The sequence below is a fragment of the Ictidomys tridecemlineatus genome, chromosome 5 (genome assembly GCF_052094955.1).
Source record: "Ictidomys tridecemlineatus isolate mIctTri1 chromosome 5, mIctTri1.hap1, whole genome shotgun sequence".
NCBI classification, from domain to species: Eukaryota; Metazoa; Chordata; class Mammalia; order Rodentia; family Sciuridae; genus Ictidomys; species Ictidomys tridecemlineatus.
In genome coordinates this window covers 30,314,617-30,337,241 of record NC_135481.1, presented here as the reverse complement: position 1 = coordinate 30,337,241, position 22,625 = coordinate 30,314,617, and the positions used below count along the sequence as shown (strand labels likewise).

The 22,625-nt window shown below is 39.6% G+C and overlaps 1 protein-coding gene across 1 annotated transcript in view; it reads right to left on the bottom strand.

Moving 5' to 3' along the window:
- Positions 1 to 11,536: 11,536 nt before the first annotated feature.
- The window catches only part of Cyp19a1 (cytochrome P450 family 19 subfamily A member 1), a 29,350-nt gene continuing 18,261 nt past the window's right edge, over positions 11,537 to 22,625 (bottom strand). Inside the window, exons 4-9 of the mRNA XM_005316566.4 lie at positions 21,880 to 22,056; positions 19,773 to 19,887; positions 16,481 to 16,595; positions 15,547 to 15,709; positions 13,257 to 13,498; positions 11,537 to 11,882 (exon numbers count right to left, since the gene is read on the bottom strand). Of these exons, the coding sequence (XP_005316623.1) occupies positions 11,634 to 11,882; positions 13,257 to 13,498; positions 15,547 to 15,709; positions 16,481 to 16,595; positions 19,773 to 19,887; positions 21,880 to 22,056 (1,061 nt within the window). The 3' untranslated portion in view covers positions 11,537 to 11,633. The remainder of the gene's footprint in view (positions 11,883 to 13,256; positions 13,499 to 15,546; positions 15,710 to 16,480; positions 16,596 to 19,772; positions 19,888 to 21,879; positions 22,057 to 22,625) is intronic.

Here is a 22,625-nt window from a genome sequence, read left to right as displayed (position 1 = left end):
GCATCCTCTATGAGAGTGCCGCTTGGGTGGCCGCCTGGCCTGTCATTGTAGAGCAGTGGTGTATAAATTGGGACCTGTTCTATAACTGGTTTCTCTCCTGGAAAATCTGGCTGTGTAGTCACTCAGTACAGGGTGGAGGCAAAGTGGGGGCTAATGGTCATTTTTTTTAAAGGAATTGGGTTAAGATTTAGGACTTGGATTCCAGTCCCAGCAGGGTCATGGGTCTGAGGGGCAGGCATATTTCTTGCACCTGTTTCCTCATTTGCAAAATGAGGGGTTAGACTACACCATTCTAATGGCCCTATAGTGGCTCTAAACCCCCACCTGTAAACCCTTTAACTCTTTTCTTCAGTCAGGTCTCCTCATTGGACCTTACCTTCTCACCCCAGGCCTCCTCCTCAGTCACCATCCCCAGAACATGACCAGACTGGCCAGTATATCCCCATGGACAGAGGTTTTTTTTTTTTTTTTAAAGATATTAATAGACCTTTATTTTGTTCAATTATTTATATGTGGGTCTGAGAATCGAACCCAGTGCCTCACACATGCTAGGCAAGCGCTCTGCCACTGAGCCACAGCCCCAGCTCCTGGAGAGAGCTTTTGCACCAGGTGCTGCCCATTCCTCTCAGAGCCAAACCACCTTAGAATAAGGCCCCAGGCTCCCATTAGCTAAGAATGGGAATGTCGTGGTTCAGAAAGTAAACTGGGCTGCACTTCCTGGCATCGGCACCAGCCTTCCACTGACATCCTGGTAAGAACAAACCCAAGATTTAGAAAGAGAAGAAACAGAAACCCACAACTTATATGATATCTTCTTGGGCACTAAAGATGGAATCTGATGTAATAATGATCCTTTGCATAATGTAATAATTTAAAAAGCAGTCTTAAAGCAACTCTTTAAGGAAATCTTTTCTATCACCTACATTTGTATAAAGGAATTGAGGTCCAAGAGCTATGAATGAGGTCCATGATCATTCTACACATAGTTGGGCTGGGACCCAGGGCCAAGTTGATTACCCTACCCCCAGGGTTTGTCCCAGTAGAAATTCAAGGGTCCAGAAGTGCCCCAGACACTGGAGGTTGAGAGCAAGGTGGTCTCAATGAAGGTGGACTTAGCTCTTCTTCCTAATGGGAGCACCTGGATATTACCTACTCTCCTTCTAGAACAATTCTGCACCCGGATTATTATGGATTTCTATGTGTCCTCTACTTGGGCCTCCTGATTTGGATCCTAATCTAAGATGGGCCTGATCTGTACCTGTGCAGGGTATATTTAGAGTTAGGCTCTGGATGAATCTCATCCTCCTTAACCTCAGTTTCCCTCTCTGTATGATGAGGAGGTTAACACCTATCACCCAGATATAGTGACAGAGGAAAACAACATGTTTGGAAAAAGCTGTTTATAGGATTCCCAGAAGCTGTGAGAAGGGTGGAACATGGAGGCAGGTCTACTGAGGCTTCAGTAATGGCATTCATGATGGAGCATGAGCTAGAATCAGGCCCTCAGTCCAGGGGAAGCTGAACCAGCCCTAGGGATCGTGGCTGCTAGCAGTTTTCACTGAGCAAATGGCTGAGGTCCCAAGGAAAGCTAGGGACAAGAGAGTCTGTGGGGGCCCCTAAAGTTGTTGTCATCCAGTAATGGATGCCTGTGAAATCTAGAGATTCCCAAGGGAAATATGGGGCTAGAGTTTCTGAACCATCAGGGATGAGAATGAGAACCAGCCAGATATGGCTATGGCTGTTAACATGACCTCATGTTCAACCCTAGTATTATCTGGAGAAAAAAAGAGTTTGCAAAGAATTTTGATTATTTACTTTGGACCGCACACAGTGTACTAAATAGAGTCTAAGGCAAGGTTTTTGTCATAAAGAACAAATTAGTTCTGTTCATTTCCAACCCATCATGGATTGAGACTTTAAAAAAAAATACAACGCAAATAAATTACTAGAAAGTGAAATTTAAAACAAACAAATACAAACCACCAAACAAGTCTTAACTAAGTTCTCTTCTTGTGCTTGAATGAGGTGGTCGTGTCTAATTGTCACATGTTGCTAAATGCCACCTCCACATCGGTGTCCATCTCATTAGGAACCCCAGTTTTCAGACCAGCCTCAGACTGTGCACACACTTTGAGAAGCAGTAGCTGCTCTTAATTCTGGGTTCTCTGGAGAAGAAATAAATCTTCACAACTACAACAGAGATAGTAATTTGTAACATATGGATAGTTTCCTCGAGGAGGGAAAGAGGAAAATCTGTAGCACTTTATTTATCAACACCACACTTGCCAAATGATACCACCACATTAAAGATATGTAGTTGTCCACGATGACCATGATGTGCTGAGGGACAGTACTGGGTTTCTCAGCATCCCTGGAGAGATTGTCCTCCTCCCTTAAACTTGAACAGGTTCAAAGAGATCAGATAATAAAAACTACAGGAACAATAAATAGCATATTACTCCATTCATATGCAACTTTACCAAAGTTGCATTACTGAGAAAAATGGCAACAAACAGGGATTGACTTTTGGGAGACAGGGCAAGAATGGACAGTGGGCAGCTCATCACCTTTCTTTTGTTTTCTGTTTATTTACAGCGTTCAATCCTAACTGCATTTCATATTTTGGCTTTGACTTTGGACTTTGGCTACAAAGCAAATGGCATTTTATTTGATTAAAAAATAAGAATTTCTTTTATCTCAAGTATTAGGTACATTAGCAGTCTCGTTTTAAAATTGTCCTCAGGTTAGGAAATACCATGACGCTCTAAAGGAGTAGCCAGTACGCAGGGGCCTGAGTGAGGTGTCATTTTAAAGGAAGGTGCCTGTCTGTTCAGCTGACATTCTAAAGTCAGTTGAGGGGTCACACTGTTATTCTAATCATTCTGCCACTGCTCAGAACATTTTTCGAATGCCTTTTTTTGGCATTGCCTTCAGAGAACAGTTTTGAAGAGAAATGATAAGAAATGATGTTGACTGTGAATGACAAATGCCACTGGCCTAAAAGGCTCCAGCCCAAGTGTCCCTAACTTCCTGTTCACTTCAAACACACTTTATGGTAATTCGATACAGTCACATCATTCAAACACATTTTAAACTACTAGTGCCTTTGATGGCACATTTAAAACAAAGATCCCAAACCCCACTGAAGATTTAAATACCACAAAAGACAGTGATAGTTACAATGAAATTAAGAGTTGTCACAATGCAATCACCACTACAAAGGATGAGGTTGTCTTGGAGGATTTGTAAAAATCACATACAGTTGGGACTCTTTCACTTAGTCATCTGGGCCACAGTTTGAAAAAAATTCTTGCTGCCCTGACCCCTCACATTGGTGAAGGCCAATGTCCCTACATGTCCCCTGGGTGTCCTCATATCCTCTGCCCTGTATTCCTGCCTCTTCTGCTTAGGAGTAACAACTCCTAACACCACACTGCATCGCACCTACTACTTGCTCAGTATTTTGTCTGGTAAAATCACTGAAGTCATGTGTATAGAGGTTCATTTCACAAGCTGGTCACCCACAGTATAAATGTGACTGCCAAGCAGAAGGGATTTATGAGGCATGGCTGCAGCACAGGAATGGAGCAGTCTGTTCCCAGCAATCTGTGGACACAGCCTTAGAGCCCTCCTTAGCACACTGTGAGGGGCACAGTTCTCTTCATTTCAAAGCACCCAAATCATAGATACTGGCCAAGTGTCAAAAGAAAAACCACGGGAGAGAGATCTAGGGACATGGCCAGCACCCTCAGAAGGAAGCAATCAACTGTCCTGAAGAAATAGAAGTCCTGGTTGCACTATAATGAGAACCCCAAAATTCTTTTATATTAATAAATTTTATTATTTATAGTGTCCAGTAACTTTAGATTCCTGGAAATAATTAAAATAGAATATTCTAGAAATGTATAAAGTAATAGAATCGTAAGAAACTCCTATGTCAATTCAGGCATGGGTAAAACAACCAGTGGAAACTATGTGAAGCAAATATTTGGGGAAAATATAAATGCATTTGTTTCAAAATCTGAGATCTCTGAGGATACCTGGATAATGCCCTAAATTTATTTACTATTATAAATAGATAATGCCATTTTTCTGTCATTGATTATGCTGGAACACCCTTAGAGTTTAGGTTCTAACTTCTACACGTCTGTCATGCAGAAGACCCATTGTTCTAGAAGTCCTGGCCATCATTCCAAGTCTCAGGCACATGGTGCTCCAGAGCATCCCCAGGGTTAATATACTTAAGCACTTCCTTGTCCCTTCTCCAATCCATCATGGGACCCATTCTTCCTCCATCACTTCCCCTTATACGATGTGTTCTCTAGGTTCATCATCCCAACACTCCAGTTTTATTAAGTTAGTTTCCCTCCTCCAATGGCCATTCCATAGCTGCTGCCCCACCTAAGTCATGGGAAGAACCCAATCTGTAGGAGAGATGAGAGACAACTGAGGCATTGATCACAGATCCAGGACCTGGTGGCAGAGGGGGGTGACCCAGTGAGTAGAGGTACCAGAGACATGGAATCTGAGTTGGTCACTTGGAACAAGGTCCTCCTTTCACTTTGTAACCTGCTGGTTGCTCTGTACTGTGCTTGCCAGGGCCTGTATATTTGCAGTTCATCTGGGTTTGTGGCAAAGTTCAGGGCACCTTTCCTAACCCATCTGTCAGTCACAGGAGAACATCCTCAACTGTTTGCTCCACTTTCTCTGTATAGATGAAGTCTCCATATTATGCACTGAAAAAGTATTATGAATTATTTAAGACCAATACATAAAAGGTTTTAGCCACATGGATGACATAATTACTTTGCTAATGTATTTTATTTTCCATGAAAATTATACATGTTTATATGATTTTCAAGCCCGAGTTGAATCTCCAGGACCAGTTGGTTGGATGAATGAGACAGAGAGAGGTCACACTGTCAGTCTGAGGAATTCAGCTAAGGAGGGTGCTAACTGGCTGCAAGGGAGGTTTCATCACCAGCTTCTCCTGGCACTGTCCAGCTGCTCGGTGTGGCTACCTGTTTATCCTGAGGAGTGGGATGCATAGGGATAAGGAAAAGGAAGGAGTAAAAAAGATAAAGGTGGGAGGGCCCCTGGGGCAGGCCAAGCAACCCCTTCAAAGAAGACACTTTCCTCTGTCTGCCTTCTATTTTGCCTCATGGTCTGATGTTTCATTCTCTTTTCTTCTCATTGCTTTCTGTAATATCTTTTCAACAGCCATGGAAAGATGCCACTTTTGAAGAATGTGTGTGGGAGTTAATCTCCTCCTCACTTCCCACCCCTCTGTGTGTTGGGGTAACCCTGAGATCAGAGGGCAGGAAACCCTAAGTGTGAAAGTGGAGAGCAAGAATCTACAAAAGGAGTAAGGTGCAGGGGAACCAGAGCACCACCCGTCAGAGCTCTGCTGAATGTCAGGGATTTAAAGCCCATGCTGGTAGAGACTAATGTTTAAATCTGACAGTTCAACCAGAAGGAAAGTCTGGTTTTTTGTTTCATTTGAATTCCATAGGCCAGATACAAATTTTGAGAGAATTCGCCGTCTGACTCCTCTGCCCAGAAGAACAAGCCTAGACACAGAATTGAGGTGGGGGGATTAATCCAATTGGAGATTATAAATTGGTTCTCAACCATCTCACACCCATCAGAATAGCTACTATCAAAACAAACAGAAAATGACAAGTGTTGGAGAGATGTGGAGCAATTGGAAGCCTGCGCTCTATTGGAGGGAATGCAAATTGGTTCAGCCATTTTCAAAAACTAGAATTCAAATCCCACTTCTAGGTGCATGACTAAAAGAATTGAAAGCAAGACCTTGAATAGGTAGTTGTATATGCCCCGTGTTCATGGGGGCATTATTTACAATGACCAAAAGGAAAAAGCAATCTAAATGCCCATCGCTGGATTGGGGTCTGCAAAGTTGGGTTTGAGTCTCTTCTATTGAGCCCCCTGGCCTCCACTCCCATCCCCCAAGAACCATTATGCATACAGCAGCCAGCCATATTGAACAGAATATAAGCCAAGCCATGTCCTCCTCCGGCTCAAACCGACTTTCAATTGCGCTTAATTTGCACATATATTAGTGGTGTGCTGGGAAATATTTAACAACTGGCTATCCTGGAGGGCAATCTAGAAGAAAGGAAAAGAGCCTGAATTTGTAATAAGTGCCAATGTTCATGGTATAAATACTTCTACAAACTACCCACTTGACATTAACCATTTCACAGAACTCCTGAAATTTACCAAGTGGCTCTTGAGAGTTAGAATGACCTAGACCCAGTATATCCCTCCTACTTAAAATTCAGCTTCTTTCTATGTCCCTTGAGGCCCAGAGAGGTCTTCCCATCTTGCTAATGTCACCTTGTTTTATGTTCCCTTCGATAATGTCACTGCAGTCACACTGGGTATATAATCAGAGACTCCATGACTAGTCCCATGTAAGGGCCTCTCATTTGCTGTTCCTCCTACCCGGAACTTTGTTCTCCAGGTTTTGACTGGTTGATTATTCTTTGCCCTTTTGGCCTTAACTTCACTATTTCAGAGAAACCATGCTTGGGCATCCAATTCTGAAATAGAGCCCCTCCCACATTACTATCTCATCATTCCCTTTATTTCCTTCATAGCCCTTACATTACCTAAAATAATCTTGTTTATTATTTGTTACCTTACTTATTTTGTTTTGACATATAAGGTGCAAAGGAACAGGCAGTTAGGGCAGGGCCTGCTGTGTAATACGTGTTCAATAAATGTTTGTTGGAGAAATAAGTGATTAATAGGGCAAGAATAAATTGCTTCTGTTGTAATTGGAAGTTGTTTAAGCATAGGAAGAAGTGCCACACTATCCTGGAGATTTATAAAATTGGTCTTAGATTTTTTTTAAGTTAACATAGTTTTATTTTGATGTGGCAATATGTATATATAGACCTCTTAAAGGACAGTATTTTCTTCAAAATGAACTATTTGAAAGACCTCTAAGTCAGGAGGAGGAAGGAGGAGAAAGAAAAAGAAAAGATGTTCATTCATTTTCCTAAGGGCCACCAGAGCAGAAAGGACATTCAGCACCTTTGCTGACCTGATATGCTGGATTCTTAATGATTTATAGTAATTCTTTGTCACTTGCCTCAAGGACCATGCGCAAAGACACACAGGCCATTCCTGAATTGTCATGGGTAGAATTTCTCCAGAGTGAGAGTTCATTTTTCTTTGCCTGCTTGCTAGACCTGCATAAGTGGTAAAAGTAGTGGCTGCATTTTGGGAAGGTGATAAACATTACAGAAGGGTTGCTCTTGCCCAAATAGAGTGCGAATCTTAGCAGTGAAAGGAGATACTATTGAGATCTTAGTGATTCAATTAGTCTGGATATGAAACCACTCAGAAAAAGAGATTATTTCCGAATACATTGGCTTACTCAGAAGTCCAAGTAGGGAATAAGATAATTATTTGTGAGCCAAATGTGTTCCACAAACATCCTCATTCCCCCTGTGGCAATGTTAGGGCCATATGCAGACATATTAGTGTTTGGGGGGTTGGAGTGTTCCAGTTGACTTACAATGGATGCTCAAATCATCTTTTCAGAGACCAAATTGCATGTTTGACCTGAAAGTGAGAGTGTCATATGCATTAAATTACTATCAGGGCTTAAACACAAAGGGGAAAATTGGTGTTATAAAGCACATTAGTAACTTAATGGAAGTTTTGGACATTACTATAAAGCTCCTCTGGCCTAATGCATACTTACAAATGGCTCTACTTAGGCTTGAATTGGTGAAGGGCAAACAAATAATCATCAGGATATGTACAGTGATGCAGAGAAGTCAAACTGGGTGAAATCAAACAGCTCCCAGTACTCAGCCTCCTTATGCATCAGTTTCTGCTTCAGTGAAATGGGGACTTTTCTTCCTTCCTCACTGGGTGTGTGAGTGGGTGGGTAGAGGGTACACATAGAACACTCGATGTGAAGGGGTTGATGTTAGAAACTGTAAAGTCCAATGCAGGTCAAGAATGGGTATGCTTTGGCTGGCACTGTGTTTTAGAACATTGAACTTGAAGGCCTTTACTCTCAGCATTCTCTTTCCCACACAGGTTATTCTTAGAGCTGCCCGATCATCTGACATGTTACCTGCCTGCCTCCTATGGACATTCTGATTTATGAACACCTGTGACTGAAACACTGTATAGGTAGGACCAGGGGTGAAGTGCCTTTTAGGGGTATCTGGAAGGGACCTCCTCCTCCCCCTCCTCTTTTCCTTCTACCAGCCATGCTGCTGATGCCTATAATTCTCTTGTGCAATTCTCTAGGGGAAAAAGCACCTCTATTGAAAGGAAGATAACATTTTGAGGCTTAGCTTTGCTTTATCATTTAGGTAGATAACTTTAGCAGGCTAAAACAATGTTGAGAGTGGTTTTTTAATTTTTATTTTTCTGTAGTTGTAGATGGACAGAATGTCTTTGTTTATTTTTATGCGGTACTAAGGATTAAACCTGTGCCTCACACGTGCTAGGCAAGTGCTCTGCCACTGAGTTACAGACCCAGCCCCAAGAACAGTTTTTGATAATAGAACTAGAGACATTGGCCACATATGTTTGATTGTGTGGGTAGGAGAGGGAAACTACCAAGCAGGTAGGCCTTGGCTACATTTTACAGGAGAATAAAAATAGATGAATGGAGGATTTCCTTATCTGTAAAATGGGGTTAATACTTACTTCATCATATGGTTGGGAGAATTAAATAATTGTGTAACTGATAAGTATCATAAATTCTGTTCAACTCATTAACAAGTTTAATTTAGCAAGCATTTCTCCAAGTGGAGGTCAGAGTCACCCCAGAGCCCAATTGACACTGGAGACAGAAAGGTCCAGTAAGCATTCTTTCAGTGGGTCAATGCTACACACTCATGTAGAATATTTGCAACTTGAACAGAGAAAAGTGCTGTTTAGAAATAAAAATAACAGTTTTCAACTGGCATTTCTCAATAATGAGAGGGCTTTCTGAATTTGATTATTTTCTACTTGGGTGAGATAAAAGTGTGATCTCAATGAAGGCACTGGAGTGAGAGTGTCTGGCACACCTGAGAGGATATGAAGGTACTATTGTCCTTAACATTTGACAGTCATAGAGCCCTTATATGCATGCATTTCACTGGCAATTTACACATTCTAGTTCTTCAGAACTGATGAAAACAGAATCGACAACACATTAAAGAGTGACAATTAAGTATTTAACAATGAGGCAAAGTCTGAAGAGATGGCAGGACTCTCAAATATATGTCCATCAACCTACTGAAAAGCTAATGGTACTCCAAGTTTCTTAGGCTAACCCTGTGCAAACAGATGGGGTTTTTCTACACAGGCTAAGTGGGGGGGGAGTTCAACAATTACCCAGATGTTTTGATTCTAGGAGAGCTTGCTTTGATCATTCAAACTATGTTTCTCAGCCCCCAACTTCCAGATTCTCCCCAACATATTTTCTGCTGCATTATCTATATACAAGTATTTCAACCTCTCATTTCACTGTATGGATATAGTCCTTGGCTACATTTATACATATAAAATATACAAGTGTTTGGGAAGTTCTGGATGAGTGAGGGAAATGGATCCAGCCTCTTCCTCTGCCACGAAACTCTAACCAGAGGCAGTGTGAACAGCATGTCCATAATCATCCAGTGAATTAACATCAATACATTAAATCTCAAATTCTGGTTTATTCTCAGGGGTTTAAATTATTTGGATGATTGTCTAGATCTGACCACAGACATGCTCGAGTACCCAGGCATATTCCAGGTATCTTTAGACCATAGAGAGAATCCAAATAATTCCAAGCTCAAGTATTTCCTTCTCCACTAATGCACATCCTTGATTGTTATAATACTTACCTCTTCTTGGCTTGTTTTCTGGGTCAATTGAAAGTATCTAAGGGCAAGAGTGTCTCTTTGAAACTCATCTTGACAGCAAATATGGAGACACTAGGGTAATGAGGATGGGGATAGATGATAAGAGAAAGAAAACAGCTCCGGCTCTCAAGGAACTTATACTCAGTTTCTACTCAGCTGCCTTGTTGCTAAACAGTAGGATGTGAGGGATGCTTGGATGAAATGTGATGGCTGTTGATGCAGTAGACATATTAACATATTTGTAAATGAGCTTAATTTCTCAGTTTTTTAGTAACATCCAATAAATACACTCGAAGTGACTATAAACACAAGTAAAGTGGTATTTGGAAAATTGACCCATTTATTTGATTCCTTATACAGAACAAATTCCAGGTGTACATTTTATCCATGGCTACATACAATGATTCAATAAACTAGATAACTGTTAAATTTCTAAGGTAACTATTAAATTTGAGGTAGGATTTTTTAAAAAAAATGGTTTGCAGGGGTTCTACATGAACCATGTTCCTTATTGATTGTTGCCCTTGGATTTGGGGGCATGGAAGGAAAGGGAGGGAGACAATGTGAAAGGAATGAGGTGACAGGAGCTCTCCTTAGAAGTCAGAAACCTGTAAAAATGTGAGTATGTAACAGATGTGATTCTGCAATCTGTATATGGGGTAGAAATGGGAGTTCAAAACCCAATTGAGTCAAATGTATGAAAGATGATATATCATGAGCTCTGTAATGTTTTGAACAATCAATAAATTAAAAAAAAGTATATTCACACCAAAAAAAAAAAAAGAAGAAGTCGGAAACCACTGGGCTGTAGTACTAGATACAGATTCAGAGGGCTTTCTCACTCCTAAATGACTGATGCTGTGGTAAGGGCTATTTGACTGTTTAAAGTCATCTCTTGTTAGCCATGCTATTTTGGAGCTGAGCAACAATGCAAACATGGAAAAGGGATTTTTATTTGAATTTGGAATACATCATGTAATTTCTACCCTTTATCCCCTACCCCCTGATATTAGATGTAGAGTCCTAGTTATATTTTACCCAGGCTATTACTAAGTTAGCTTATATTACCTGTATCTATACCTACTAGAGCAGAGGTATTTGAGACATGAATGGAGAGACTGGAAAAGGATATTCTTTGATTCAACTTTTGCCACAAACAGATCACATGTGGATACATAATAGGTAACTGGGCCTAACTCATGAGAAAAGTCAAATGCTGAAATTGTCTAAGTATTTCTTCAAAGTGTCTGAATGTTGCTGTTCTATTATCACAAAAGAAAAAAAGAAAAAAAAAGAAAAGAAAAAAGAAAGCTGTTTTATTCACACTAGCAGATGTGTTTGGCCTTAGGTACTCAGACTTGGCCTGGATTTTCTAATCAATTCCAGTGCTTCTGCCCAGACATTAAAATGCCCTGGGGCAGGGCAGTGGAGATCCTGTAGGAAACCAGATGTAGGTGTAGTGGATTGCTCATCTTTTCCAAAGCATATTTTGTGGAATTGGTCCTTTTGGACTGTAGTTTCTTCACTGACTACTTTCCCCATGGCCTCTTTTCTCTTGCATCCTGGTTCTCTAGCTTGGACGAGGGTAGATGTCCCTTAGCTCCCATCTTGCTGAAGGCCCATAGGAGGTATGCCTTGGGCCCAAATGTTCACTGTGAGAATGATATTACCTGGCAAGGGTGAATGGTTCCCATGTGAGCTACTGATGAGAAATGTTCCAGAGTAGTCACTGAACAACCTTCTTTAGTGTTTGATGCACTTGTCTGAATTTCTTGGGGTAAAAATCATTTCTAGCAGATCACTTGTTTCATCTGGGTGCAAGGACAAGTCATTTCTCTTCTGTATGTTTTCAACACACTTTCCTTGCAATGTCTTCACATGGAATCGCCTCAGAAGTGTAACCAGGACAACTTTCATCATCACCATGGCAATGTACTTTCCTGCACAGCTGCGGGGCCCAAAGCCAAATGGCTGAAAATACCTGTAAGGAACCTATGAAAATGATCAGACCATTAGCCAGAGTGTTCAAGGCCAGAGTCATGCAATACAGTCTCTGATTTCACTCTGAAAACACTGGTCAGTCAGAACACTCTGTTTTGGGGTCTCAGCCATACTGCTTCTTCACTGACTTGAAGGACTGAATAAATAAACCCCTTTCTCATCCATTGTGATTCACCTTTTGTGCAGACTCACCCTCAGTCTCCACTTTTGCCATTCATGTAAATGAGCTAGAGTAAAGCAAAGCAAATCAACTTTTTACAGGCAATGCTGGGGTACTCAACTACCTCTGGAGAATACCCACAGCTCTCCTGCTGCTTTGCAAGTCCCCAATGCAAAGACTGTTTCTGTGTGATGCCATATAAGCCTGATGAAAAGGGACAAATGCAGACAAAAAATGTCAGTACTAAGCAACTGTTTTTAGTTATGAAGAAAATTAATGAGGACCATGTCCGTCTGTCTTGTTCACATCTGAATTTACATAGTGCCTGGCACATAGATGTTCAATACATTTTTTTGACCAATTGACTGATTTATGTGATATTATCTAGATTGCCTATATAGAAACAGGATAAATTAAAGTACTGAATTAACTTCATGTTTCTACAATATATGCAAGTGGGGAAAGAGAGCACTGAATTATCTGGATAATTCAGGCTTAAAAATACTGTTGTGGTTGAAGTTGTCGCTCAGTGGTAGAGCACTCGTGAGATCTTGGGTTTGATCCTCAGTGCCACGTATAAATAAATTAATAAAATAAAAGACCCATTGACAACCAAAAAATTTTTTAAAAATTAAAAAAATACTGCTGCCTAAAATTTGACAGAATGGAGGCAGAATCTCCAATATAAGTCAAGCATAGAAAAAGCAGAATCTCTTCCACTCTATTATAGAGTCTTACTTAGAATGAGATCTGCTGCTCATAAGGCTATTTGATGAACCAAAGTCAGATCTTTTGGTCTCATTTAATTTCTATCTAAAGCAGAAATGGATTTCTTTGGCTTAAATAGTGCTAGCTGAATCTGGATGATGACAAAGTGATCAGTTTAAATGGGAAAAGTAGATTCACTGGGTTCAATATAATTTATCTCACTTTAGCAAAATTAGGGGCCTAGATTTTGCACATGTTGAGCCACCATGTTGCTCCCACTTAGATATTTTGCAGAGCTGGAGACCCAGCAACCTTGGCTTAAGCAAGAACTTGGTAGCCATGGCTTAGGGCCAGGGAACATGTGTGCTCCGAGTGAGCTGGCAGACAGGAATGGGTAAGAAGAATGAAAAGCGTGTGGTGCAAACACAGACCGAGAGCAGATTCAACAGTTGAAACTGGCCGAGAGTGGCACATTCAGTTTTAAGAAGGGCTCTTACATTCTTCTCAAAATTTTCAAGAGTAAATTCGTTAGGCTTGGGGAAAAACTCGAGTCGATGCATTCTTCCAATATTCAGAATAATGTTAGTTCCCTTTTTCACGGGGTAGCCGTCAATCACATCATCTTGTAAGGCTTTGCGCATCACCAAGTCCACGACGGGCTGGTACCGCAGGCTCTCGTAAATGAAGTTTTCCATCACTTTTAGTTTTTGCACATCGTCAATCTTTATCTCTCTTTCACCTGTGAGAGAAAAGTGGGCAAGGAAGGTAATGTTAGTTTCAATATATGTTGGGTACTGACACTCCTATTTTTTTTTCCATAGAACAGTTTGCTTTTGACTGAAAAACAATTATGTCTATAAAAATTCAGATTCCAAGACAGTTATCTTAAAACCTGGAAGATTTCATAGAAACGTTGAGATTTCCTGAAAAGTCAGAAACACTGGACCCACATTCCCACAGGGCAACAGTGGGCTGAAGATGAGGGGCTGATTACCCCTTCTAAGGGGTCCTGTGGACCATATCTAGTACCCTTCATACACCATTCAAATCTGCCTGGCTTCTGAAATCTGACTTTTGCACATAACTCTAAATTCTAGGAGTCATTCATTTCCTCTTTGGACTTGTGAGCAAACTCACAGCACAACCATCCCCAAAAAAGGGTACATGGGCTGCTGCACAGTCAAAGTGAGACAGTGGATTTAATCCATTGCAACAACATTTTTTCCTCTGGTTATTGTACAGTCACCTGCCCACATGTCTCACTGATATTCCCTCCACATCTCATCAAGAACAACCTTTCACAGTAGTGTGGCAAGAACTCCCCTCCAAAATAAAATAGGTATTTCAGATCAGTCCTGGTTGGACTGGGGATTGATGGGCACTCACACTCACTACCTCAGACTGGTATGACATTGCTCAAAGAAGCTTGAATTAGTCCCAGAGGTGGCAGAGCTTCAGCATTTCCTCAAATGGGCCACCACTTTTGAAGAATCAGAACTGGCCCAGAGTTCTGAGTCATCCCTGTGTCCTATACAACTAAGCCATCTAAGAATGATCTAATTGGTCAGAGAACTCTAACCAAAGTAAGAAGCCCTGCCCTACATGTATTGGTCTTTGTACCCAAGGATGTAGTGGAGTATGTTTAACTGGAGTGGAGAGGTAGAAGGGAGGATGATGGGGAAGGTAACCAAAGGCATCCACTAGGAAGCAAATGAGTACAGGAAGGAGGACAGACATATGTGCAAGTGGCTCTGCTGTTTTTCTGTCTTTGCAGAGGTCTGCTGAAGGATCAGGGGAACATCAATAAGTACAAACACGTTTCACCTCTTGAGGAAATTGTATCAAAGTTATATTAAAGGCTTATGTATTATGGTCTCAAAAGCAATTTCCCTCTATGCCCTGAACTCCAGCCTTCTCTTCACTCCACTGGGCTTGATGTGTCCTCTCCCTCCCACCAGCCCAAGTGTGTTCCTGCAAAGATTACCAATATGAAGGAGATTCCAAATAAGGACCTCTGTTTTTTTCCCAGAAGGCTGTCTGATTCTTATGACTGTGGCAATGCTTTTGTGGAGAGTTACTACAGGTTGGTGCTGAAACAGGCAGGGCCATGGAAAAGTAGAGGGAGACCTGGTGGCTCCCTGCAGAGGAGGAGGAGAGGCATTAGGGATGAGAGTGAGCCTCACTGGGTTGGAGCCCAGAAGGAAACTTTTCACTCCCTTGTCTTTGCTGTTATTCTCTCCTCTTCCTTCTGTCACCAATTGGAAGTTCATTTGTGACTGAGTTGCTTGAAATCCAGAAACAATGCTGTAAATAGCAGCCATTTTTCCTGGGTGGACCCACAAAGGCCTTTGAACTGATAAAGCAGGCAGAGCATACACAATCCCAAGTTTTTGAAAGACAAATCCAACCATGAGTTGGGTTTGTATACCCATAGAAAAAGATCTTGAAGAATAAACAGCAAATAATTAACACTGGTTAGCTCTGGGAATGACAATAAGGTCAGGAAGGACAGTGGAAAGGATTGGGAACTATCATTTTCTACTTTATACTTCTTTCTGTTTTCTGAATTTTCCCAATGAGCATGTATTATTTTTATAGTAAAAAACAGAGAGAACCATCTTTTCAACCTACCTGGCATAGACCAACTGTGATAGAATTACTTGTTTTATTTTTCTCCAAGTGGATTATAAAAAGAATTCTGTGTTTGACCTCCTTCTTAGGACATAAGAAATTGACAATCAAAAGGATTATCTTTTAAATTCTATTATTTATTTGATAAATTCTTACCAACAACAGTCTGTATTTCCTTCATTATTGCCTCTTCAACTTTAGGGTGATTTGCAATGAGGAACAGCATGAAGTACACAGTGACAGACATAGTGTCAGGTGCTGCAATCAGCATTTCCAATATGCACTGGTTCACATTCTCTCTTGTCAGATCTCCACGTTTCTGAACAATTCAAAGAGGGGGAAAATTGAAAAAGTAATCAGTTTCAATAAAATGAAGCGAAGTGACCTTCAAGCTCAACAACCTCAATAAAATGAAATTATAGAAATTACATGTCTCTATAATTGACTATCAACATTTCACGTGGCAATCTACAGCTGAATGATGAACAGTTTAGACAATTATCTACATGTAGTCTAGCCTCTATATCCTTGGGTTCCAATCTATGGATTCAACAACCACCTGGACATTGAGACTACTTGAAAAAACAATTGTGTGTGTAGTAAACATATAGAGACCTTTTTTCTTGTCATTATATCCTAAACAATACAGTATACCAACATTTACATAGTACTTACACTGTATTCAAATAAGCAACCTAGAGATGATTCTAAGTATGTGGGAAGATATGTATAGGTTTTATGTAAATATTCTGCTTTCTATATGGGACTTAAGCATCCTTGCATTTGAGTATCTGAAAAGGGTTCTGGATGAACTCCCTTAAATGCAGTGGAATGATTATATTGAAGGTCTTTAATATTCCTTTTTCCTGATTTCATATGCTGTATTGTGGTACAGAAGAGTTTTCAATTTTAAAGACCAGTTTTACTAGAATGTCCGCATGGGATATTTGGGTTGGGTTTACAGTACTTCTAGAGAAAATACTTAAAAGCAGAAATATGCAACTATTATAAAAGGGAATCTTTACACACACATGTACATGAACAGTCATAACATGTTGGGTAGGGAATTATGGTTAGTCTAGATCAGTACCTCAGCAAAAATCAATTCAGTGGCAAAATCCATACAGTCTTCTAGTTTCTCTGCTGTGGAAACCTTTTGCCTTTTTTCTTCTACCAAAATATTTATGGCATCTTTCAAATCCTTGCTGGAAAAAAAAGTCAAAATATAATCTCAATTTAAGCCTCTAGAAAAACATTGTTTTCCTGTGTTTTTAAACAAAATGTCCTGCTTCCCTTGAAGCCAGTGGTGCTCATGAATAAAGAAATTCATATTTTATTTCTTCACTAACATTCCTAAATTACATATGGTTATACTTTGTTAAGGCATCAGAATTAACTAGGGAGTAAAATTAAAGCTGTGACTTTTTAGTTAAGGGTTAAACACTGATACCAAAGGCTACACTCAGCCATGCTTTGCAACTTCTGATTTGGTAGGCAGTGTTTAAAGTAAGAGCCCATGTATGTCTTTGGTTGGGGCAAGCACTCTTCAGTTTGTCGTAGGCGCTTCCATTTCCTGCCTTCTTATAGCCTCACAGCCCAGTTTTACTTGCCAGGCCCTGAAGACTATTGAGTATAAATTTCCTATACTAGACAATAAACTCAGGTGGGTACTATTCTTGATATTTATTCTCATACCTGTGACTTTTGCCATACTGTAAGCACTAGGAATAAGTAGTAGCATGAATATGTGTATGCATATTGTGGTAAAGGGAGAGCTCCTTGGACAACCGGTGAGGTTCTAGCCCAGGTTACTCACTTTCTATGTAACCTACTTTACATTTCCGAGCCTTATGTTTCCTTTAAAGTAAAAGGACCAAACCAGATGAACAATAAGGTCACCTTGCGGTCTAAATTCCATTCTTGTCTTAGTCCTTACATGTATGTGTTCATGTGTAAGCATATTGTTCCCTCATCCTAGGGGACAATATTCTATGTTACGTTAAATGTACATATCTTTATTTCAAATTCTTACTGATATGGTCACAAATCAATAGCCTCTATTTTTAGTACAGTTCATCAAGTAAGAGACAAATTTTCCATCAATGTTCCTCATTTAAAAAAAATTTCTTTTCAACATCATAAGGAAGATATTTAAACACTTTAAGAGAGTAATTGTGTGACTATAAATGAGGATGCATGTATTGTGTATCTCTATGAGTGTACCTACACACACACACACACACACATACATACCCTTCCAGATATCTACCAAAGATGAATTCACATTCATTCATTCACCTACCCATCCATTTATTCAGCATATATTGGTTGAGCATCTTCTACATAAGGAAGACAGATATCCATTCAATTGGTGAGCTATGATGATTCTTTTCAAGTAGGCTTAGAATGCTGATAGCATTTCTACTGGAGCACTAGGCCCAAAATAACCTGGAAGGTGTTTGGATGCCCCTACATTCTGAATTCATAAACAGTACTTTCATAGAACTGCAGCCACTATTGAGCATATACTTCCTTCCTGAGCCAGAATTCAAAATCTTGCATTAGTGGACTGTGAATGCAAATTAGAATCTTTCCTATTCAAGTTACAAGTTGGCCCCAATAACTGCATAAATGTATGCATCTGAATTTATATGCCCTTCAAAACTGGAAGAATTGAGTTAAATGACAGTTTTCAGGAACAAGGAAATCTCTGACTTACAAGCATGTATATCGAGAATGTACCTGTGAATCAGTTGTTTGGAATTCTGAATACATTTTTAAAGACTAGGCTACCAGCCTAGACTATAAACACCTATTCCAAGGTATTATGGGGCTGAAAAGCTTTACATTTACAAAAACAAAACATAGAAAACAATACTACTATGATATTTGGAATTAAAAGAAGCAAAAATATAAAATCGAATAAGTAGAGGTAGGTGTTCATTTATCTTCCCATAAATGTATTTTTAAAAAGTACTGACATTATTTTAAGGGTTAGGTGGAAGAGATTAAAAGATTTCTCTAGGTCTGTATTACTATAGGAGATATAAATTAGAGCACTAATCATTGGCGACTGTGATATACAGAGGAATTGCTGCTGAGCTCCTTTCTATAGACTTCTGAGAGAAATAAATATACAGTTTACTGCTTTGTTCTATGGCCAAGGCCAAGGCTAAACTGATAACTTAAAAGAACACAATGAGACTCTTTAGAAAACCACTACCACCAAGTCTGATCACAGTGAAGAGATAAATCCTTTATCTAATTCATTAAAGTCACAGTAAGCTCTGTGAAAGAAGAGGAAATGTGTAAAGAACCAACTGTGCAAATCATTTACCTAAAACTCACCAACCACATGAGATCATGCAAAGCAACATCAAGTTAGGTTCCTCCCCAGAAACTAATATTATTGAATTTCAAAATCCACAGAAAGAATAAAATTGGATCTTCAAAACACTCTGGGACATTTTAGAATTGAAGAACTTAAGATGGTTAGGGATGCTTAAAGAAGATATAAATATAGGAAAAAGGGAAATTAACATATTTAATGCCCACTCTGCTGTGCTTAGAGCTCATTGCTCTCTATATATGACCTCATAAACCTATATTCCCACTCTAGAGGGGTTTGTATTTTACTTTAAATAACTCCCCAAGGCCATTTAGTTCTAAATGGTAGGGGAGGATACAAACTGGGACTTTCTGCCTCTGGATCCCATGGGTTTTCCACTGGTGGTCAGAGGAGGCAGTGTTTGGCAGCTGGGGAGCTATACTCTAAAAACCCATAATTAGTCTGTAAGCTTTAGGGCATTTGTCCAGTTTTCTACTGGACTACTTTAAGAATAAAACAATGCCATTTAATGACAATTTCAGGACCTCCAAAACAAAAAATATGTAACAAAAAAATCACACATTTTATTGAAGTTCATTATAGTCATTATGAAATAATTCTTTGGGGACTATTATCAATTCTTTGGTTTGAATTATGTTAAATGCATTCAGAAGCAATACAACTACAAATTGGTTCTGTGTTTCCATTTTTCCAGATATGAAAAGAGAGTTCTCACAGATATTAATGATAGGATTAGCCAACCTTTCTCAAGTACACTGCAGTGTCCTTGTTCCAGAAATGAGCTCTCGGACCACACACTCAGCACCCTGGCTGAGAAGCTGGTTGGCCAATGGCTTTTTTACTCTCTCATCTAGCTAAAAACAGCTAAATTGCTATTAGTGTTTCATTAGCAACTTAATCAAAAATCCCCGTGGGCTCTAGAAATGTAAAACTTACCAAAGAGGCCAACAACAGCAAAGACACAATGGAAAATAAGAAACAAAAAAATTCTTTCTGATTGCACTTATAAACCTTCCAAACTTGTGTTACTTACACAGGCTTTTCATATTTTTTGTATAGCCAAGAAATCTTAAAGAAGATGTTTGGCTTGAGAAGGAGAGCCTGCCATGCATCAAAATAACCCTGGATTTTATCCACGATGGCACTTTCTGAAAAACAAAAACAAAAATAGAGCCATTGAGCAAAATGTGAGCCTAAGAAGAGTATTCTGAGCAGAGAATATTCCCTACAGATTCTCCTTCCAGTTTGGGACTCTAAGCTGAGCAAGGTTCCATCACCAGTTAACAATTTAGTCACATGAGTACCACTAGACAAAAACTAAACATTTTTCAACTATCAAATATCAGCCATCATGCTAGGTGCTTTACAAAGGATTGATTTAATTCTTGTCATCTTACCAGGGGAGTAGTAGTTTTATCATTTTGCATATGAAAAAAAATTGCAATTCATAGAAAATGAGGCTTGACCAACATCATACAGCCAGTGTGACAGGAAGATCCTCAGGCTGGAGCCCAGTTCTGTCTGATCTCAGGATGATGCTCTTCTTTGTTGCACCGGGTCCCAAAGGCAAGTTGAGAGTTTAACAGGTTCCCAGTATAAATGGAAATAAACATATCCCCATATGCATTCTGCAGGTTTTCTAACATCACATTCTATACTCATGAGTTAACAGAGAGATTTTCAATTCCCTTTACAGAATCCTTCCTAACAATTGAAACTTGGGAGAACCAAGGAGCAGGGCAGTGAGGTATGTAGAACAGGATGGAAAGGGATCAAGCAAGAGGGTGTGACTAAAATAGTTCAGAGTGAATGGAGGCTCCTGTCCACCTGGCAGTCAGATGAAATTTCTATAGCTCTAATAAGGACCAGTTAGAGCAGAAGAGATGAGGCTATGGGAGCTGGGGAGGAGAAACAGAAAGCTTACAGCTTGTCTACCTGCTCAAATGTGACAAACCAGGCCATGAGTGGTCTATGTCAGCTGGTTTGGGCAAATGCTAAATTTCATGTATGGTTGCTCTGCCTGGACTGTTCTTCCTTCTGATCTGCACATGGCTTTGTGGCTTCACTCTATTCAGGCCACGTTCAGATGTCCTCTCCCTAGAGGCCTTTCCTGATCACCTGTTCTGTACCAGCCATGCCCACCCCACTGCTCCCACTTTGCTCTTTTTTTACCCTGCTTTGTTTTTACTTCAAGGCACTTATTATTGTCTAATAAATTTTCAACATTTACTTGTTTTATTGTCCATATCTCCCTTAGAATGTAAGCTCCTTGAAGGTAAAAACTTCACCTATATTATTTCTGTATCCTCAGAACCAAGAACAGTGCCTAGCATAAAATAGATCATCAATATGTATTTACTGAATGAAAGTGTGAATCAATGAACACTGCTGTAAATTAATTCAGGAAAAATCACATTAACCTGGATGTAACATCAATAATAGAATGGAATTAACATATTCAATTATTTCATTGCTTTTTGGTGAAAAAGTTTTAGTATTCACTTATGTAACAGTGAGAAAAGTGAGACATCTTGTCAGGGTTATTATAAATATTAAATGGCAACCATGCATGGAAAGCAATCTTTCATACTGTTTGGTACATAGTAGATACTAAATTAATGGCAGCTATCATCATCATTTCTATCATTATCATCAGCAGCAGCATCACCACCATTTTTATCAAACAGAATCAAGTTTTCATATTTGATAGCTTTTATATCTATATATATACACACATATATACATGTATGTATACACACATATATGTACATGCATATACATACACACACACACATATATCATGCCCAAAAGAATGGTTAGAAATGGTTAAATATACCTGTTTTATTGGTGGTAGGATACGTTAATGACCAAATTATCTGCTAAGTCTTAATCAGAGTATAATGCTATTTCTTAAAGCAATGAGGATAGATACCAAAGAAAGGCTGGCCTCTACTTCATGGAAATTTATATCTTATAAGTGAACAAGGCAGAAACATTGGGGGCTGGGGTGCCTTAGGAATACTTAGAAATGTTTAAACAAGAGAATTGTACAAAACATCACATGTTTAGTTGGCTATCCCTCTTATCCTCTGTTTCATCAAGGGCAGAATGTCAAATCACAAGAGTGAAAAGTTCAGTACCGTCCAAGGGAATCCCCAAGAAAAGCATATTAGAGGTGTCCAGCATGATGCGCCGCATGAGGGTCAACACGTCAATGTAGCCCGACATATTGGTGACCTCCTCCAGTCTGTCCAGGTGCCTTATGATGGATTCAGCACAAACTGCCACCATTCGAACAAGGCCAGGGCCTGTCAAAGCTAAAGAACAAACATCAGAGAATCAGCTGTCACTCACTCCAGGGCTCACAAACCACCAGGCTATTTTGGCATTTTGTGTTTGGAGCTCAATTGTCCTCACTTTTGCATTCAATGATAGGTTAGAAATTTTTGTACTCTTTTTTATACTTCCCGTATTTTCCTAATTTTCTACAAGCATTCCTTTAACTTTATGGTTAAAAGTGGATGAATGGATATTATTTTAAACAAGCTATTCAAACTTAAGCTTTCCTTCATGCTCTGGCAAATTATTTGTGAGATTGCAAATGAAACATTTAATATTTGTGGTCATAGTCATGATCAGTGATTTTTCATATTTGTTTTATACACTTGCCCTTTAAAGACAGTTTGGATTTGGCCTGGGTTATAATTATTTTCTGTTTCAACAGGTGGCAGGATACCACTATAGAACCAGTGAAAATGACCCTTAACTATTTGACCCAAGGTGCTTCCTGTTTAATTGTACATTATAGTTGTAAAAATGCTAGCCTTTCAAATCACCAAAAATGTCCTTGTCTTAATTTCAATTTCTTTTCAAATTGCTTCCAGAT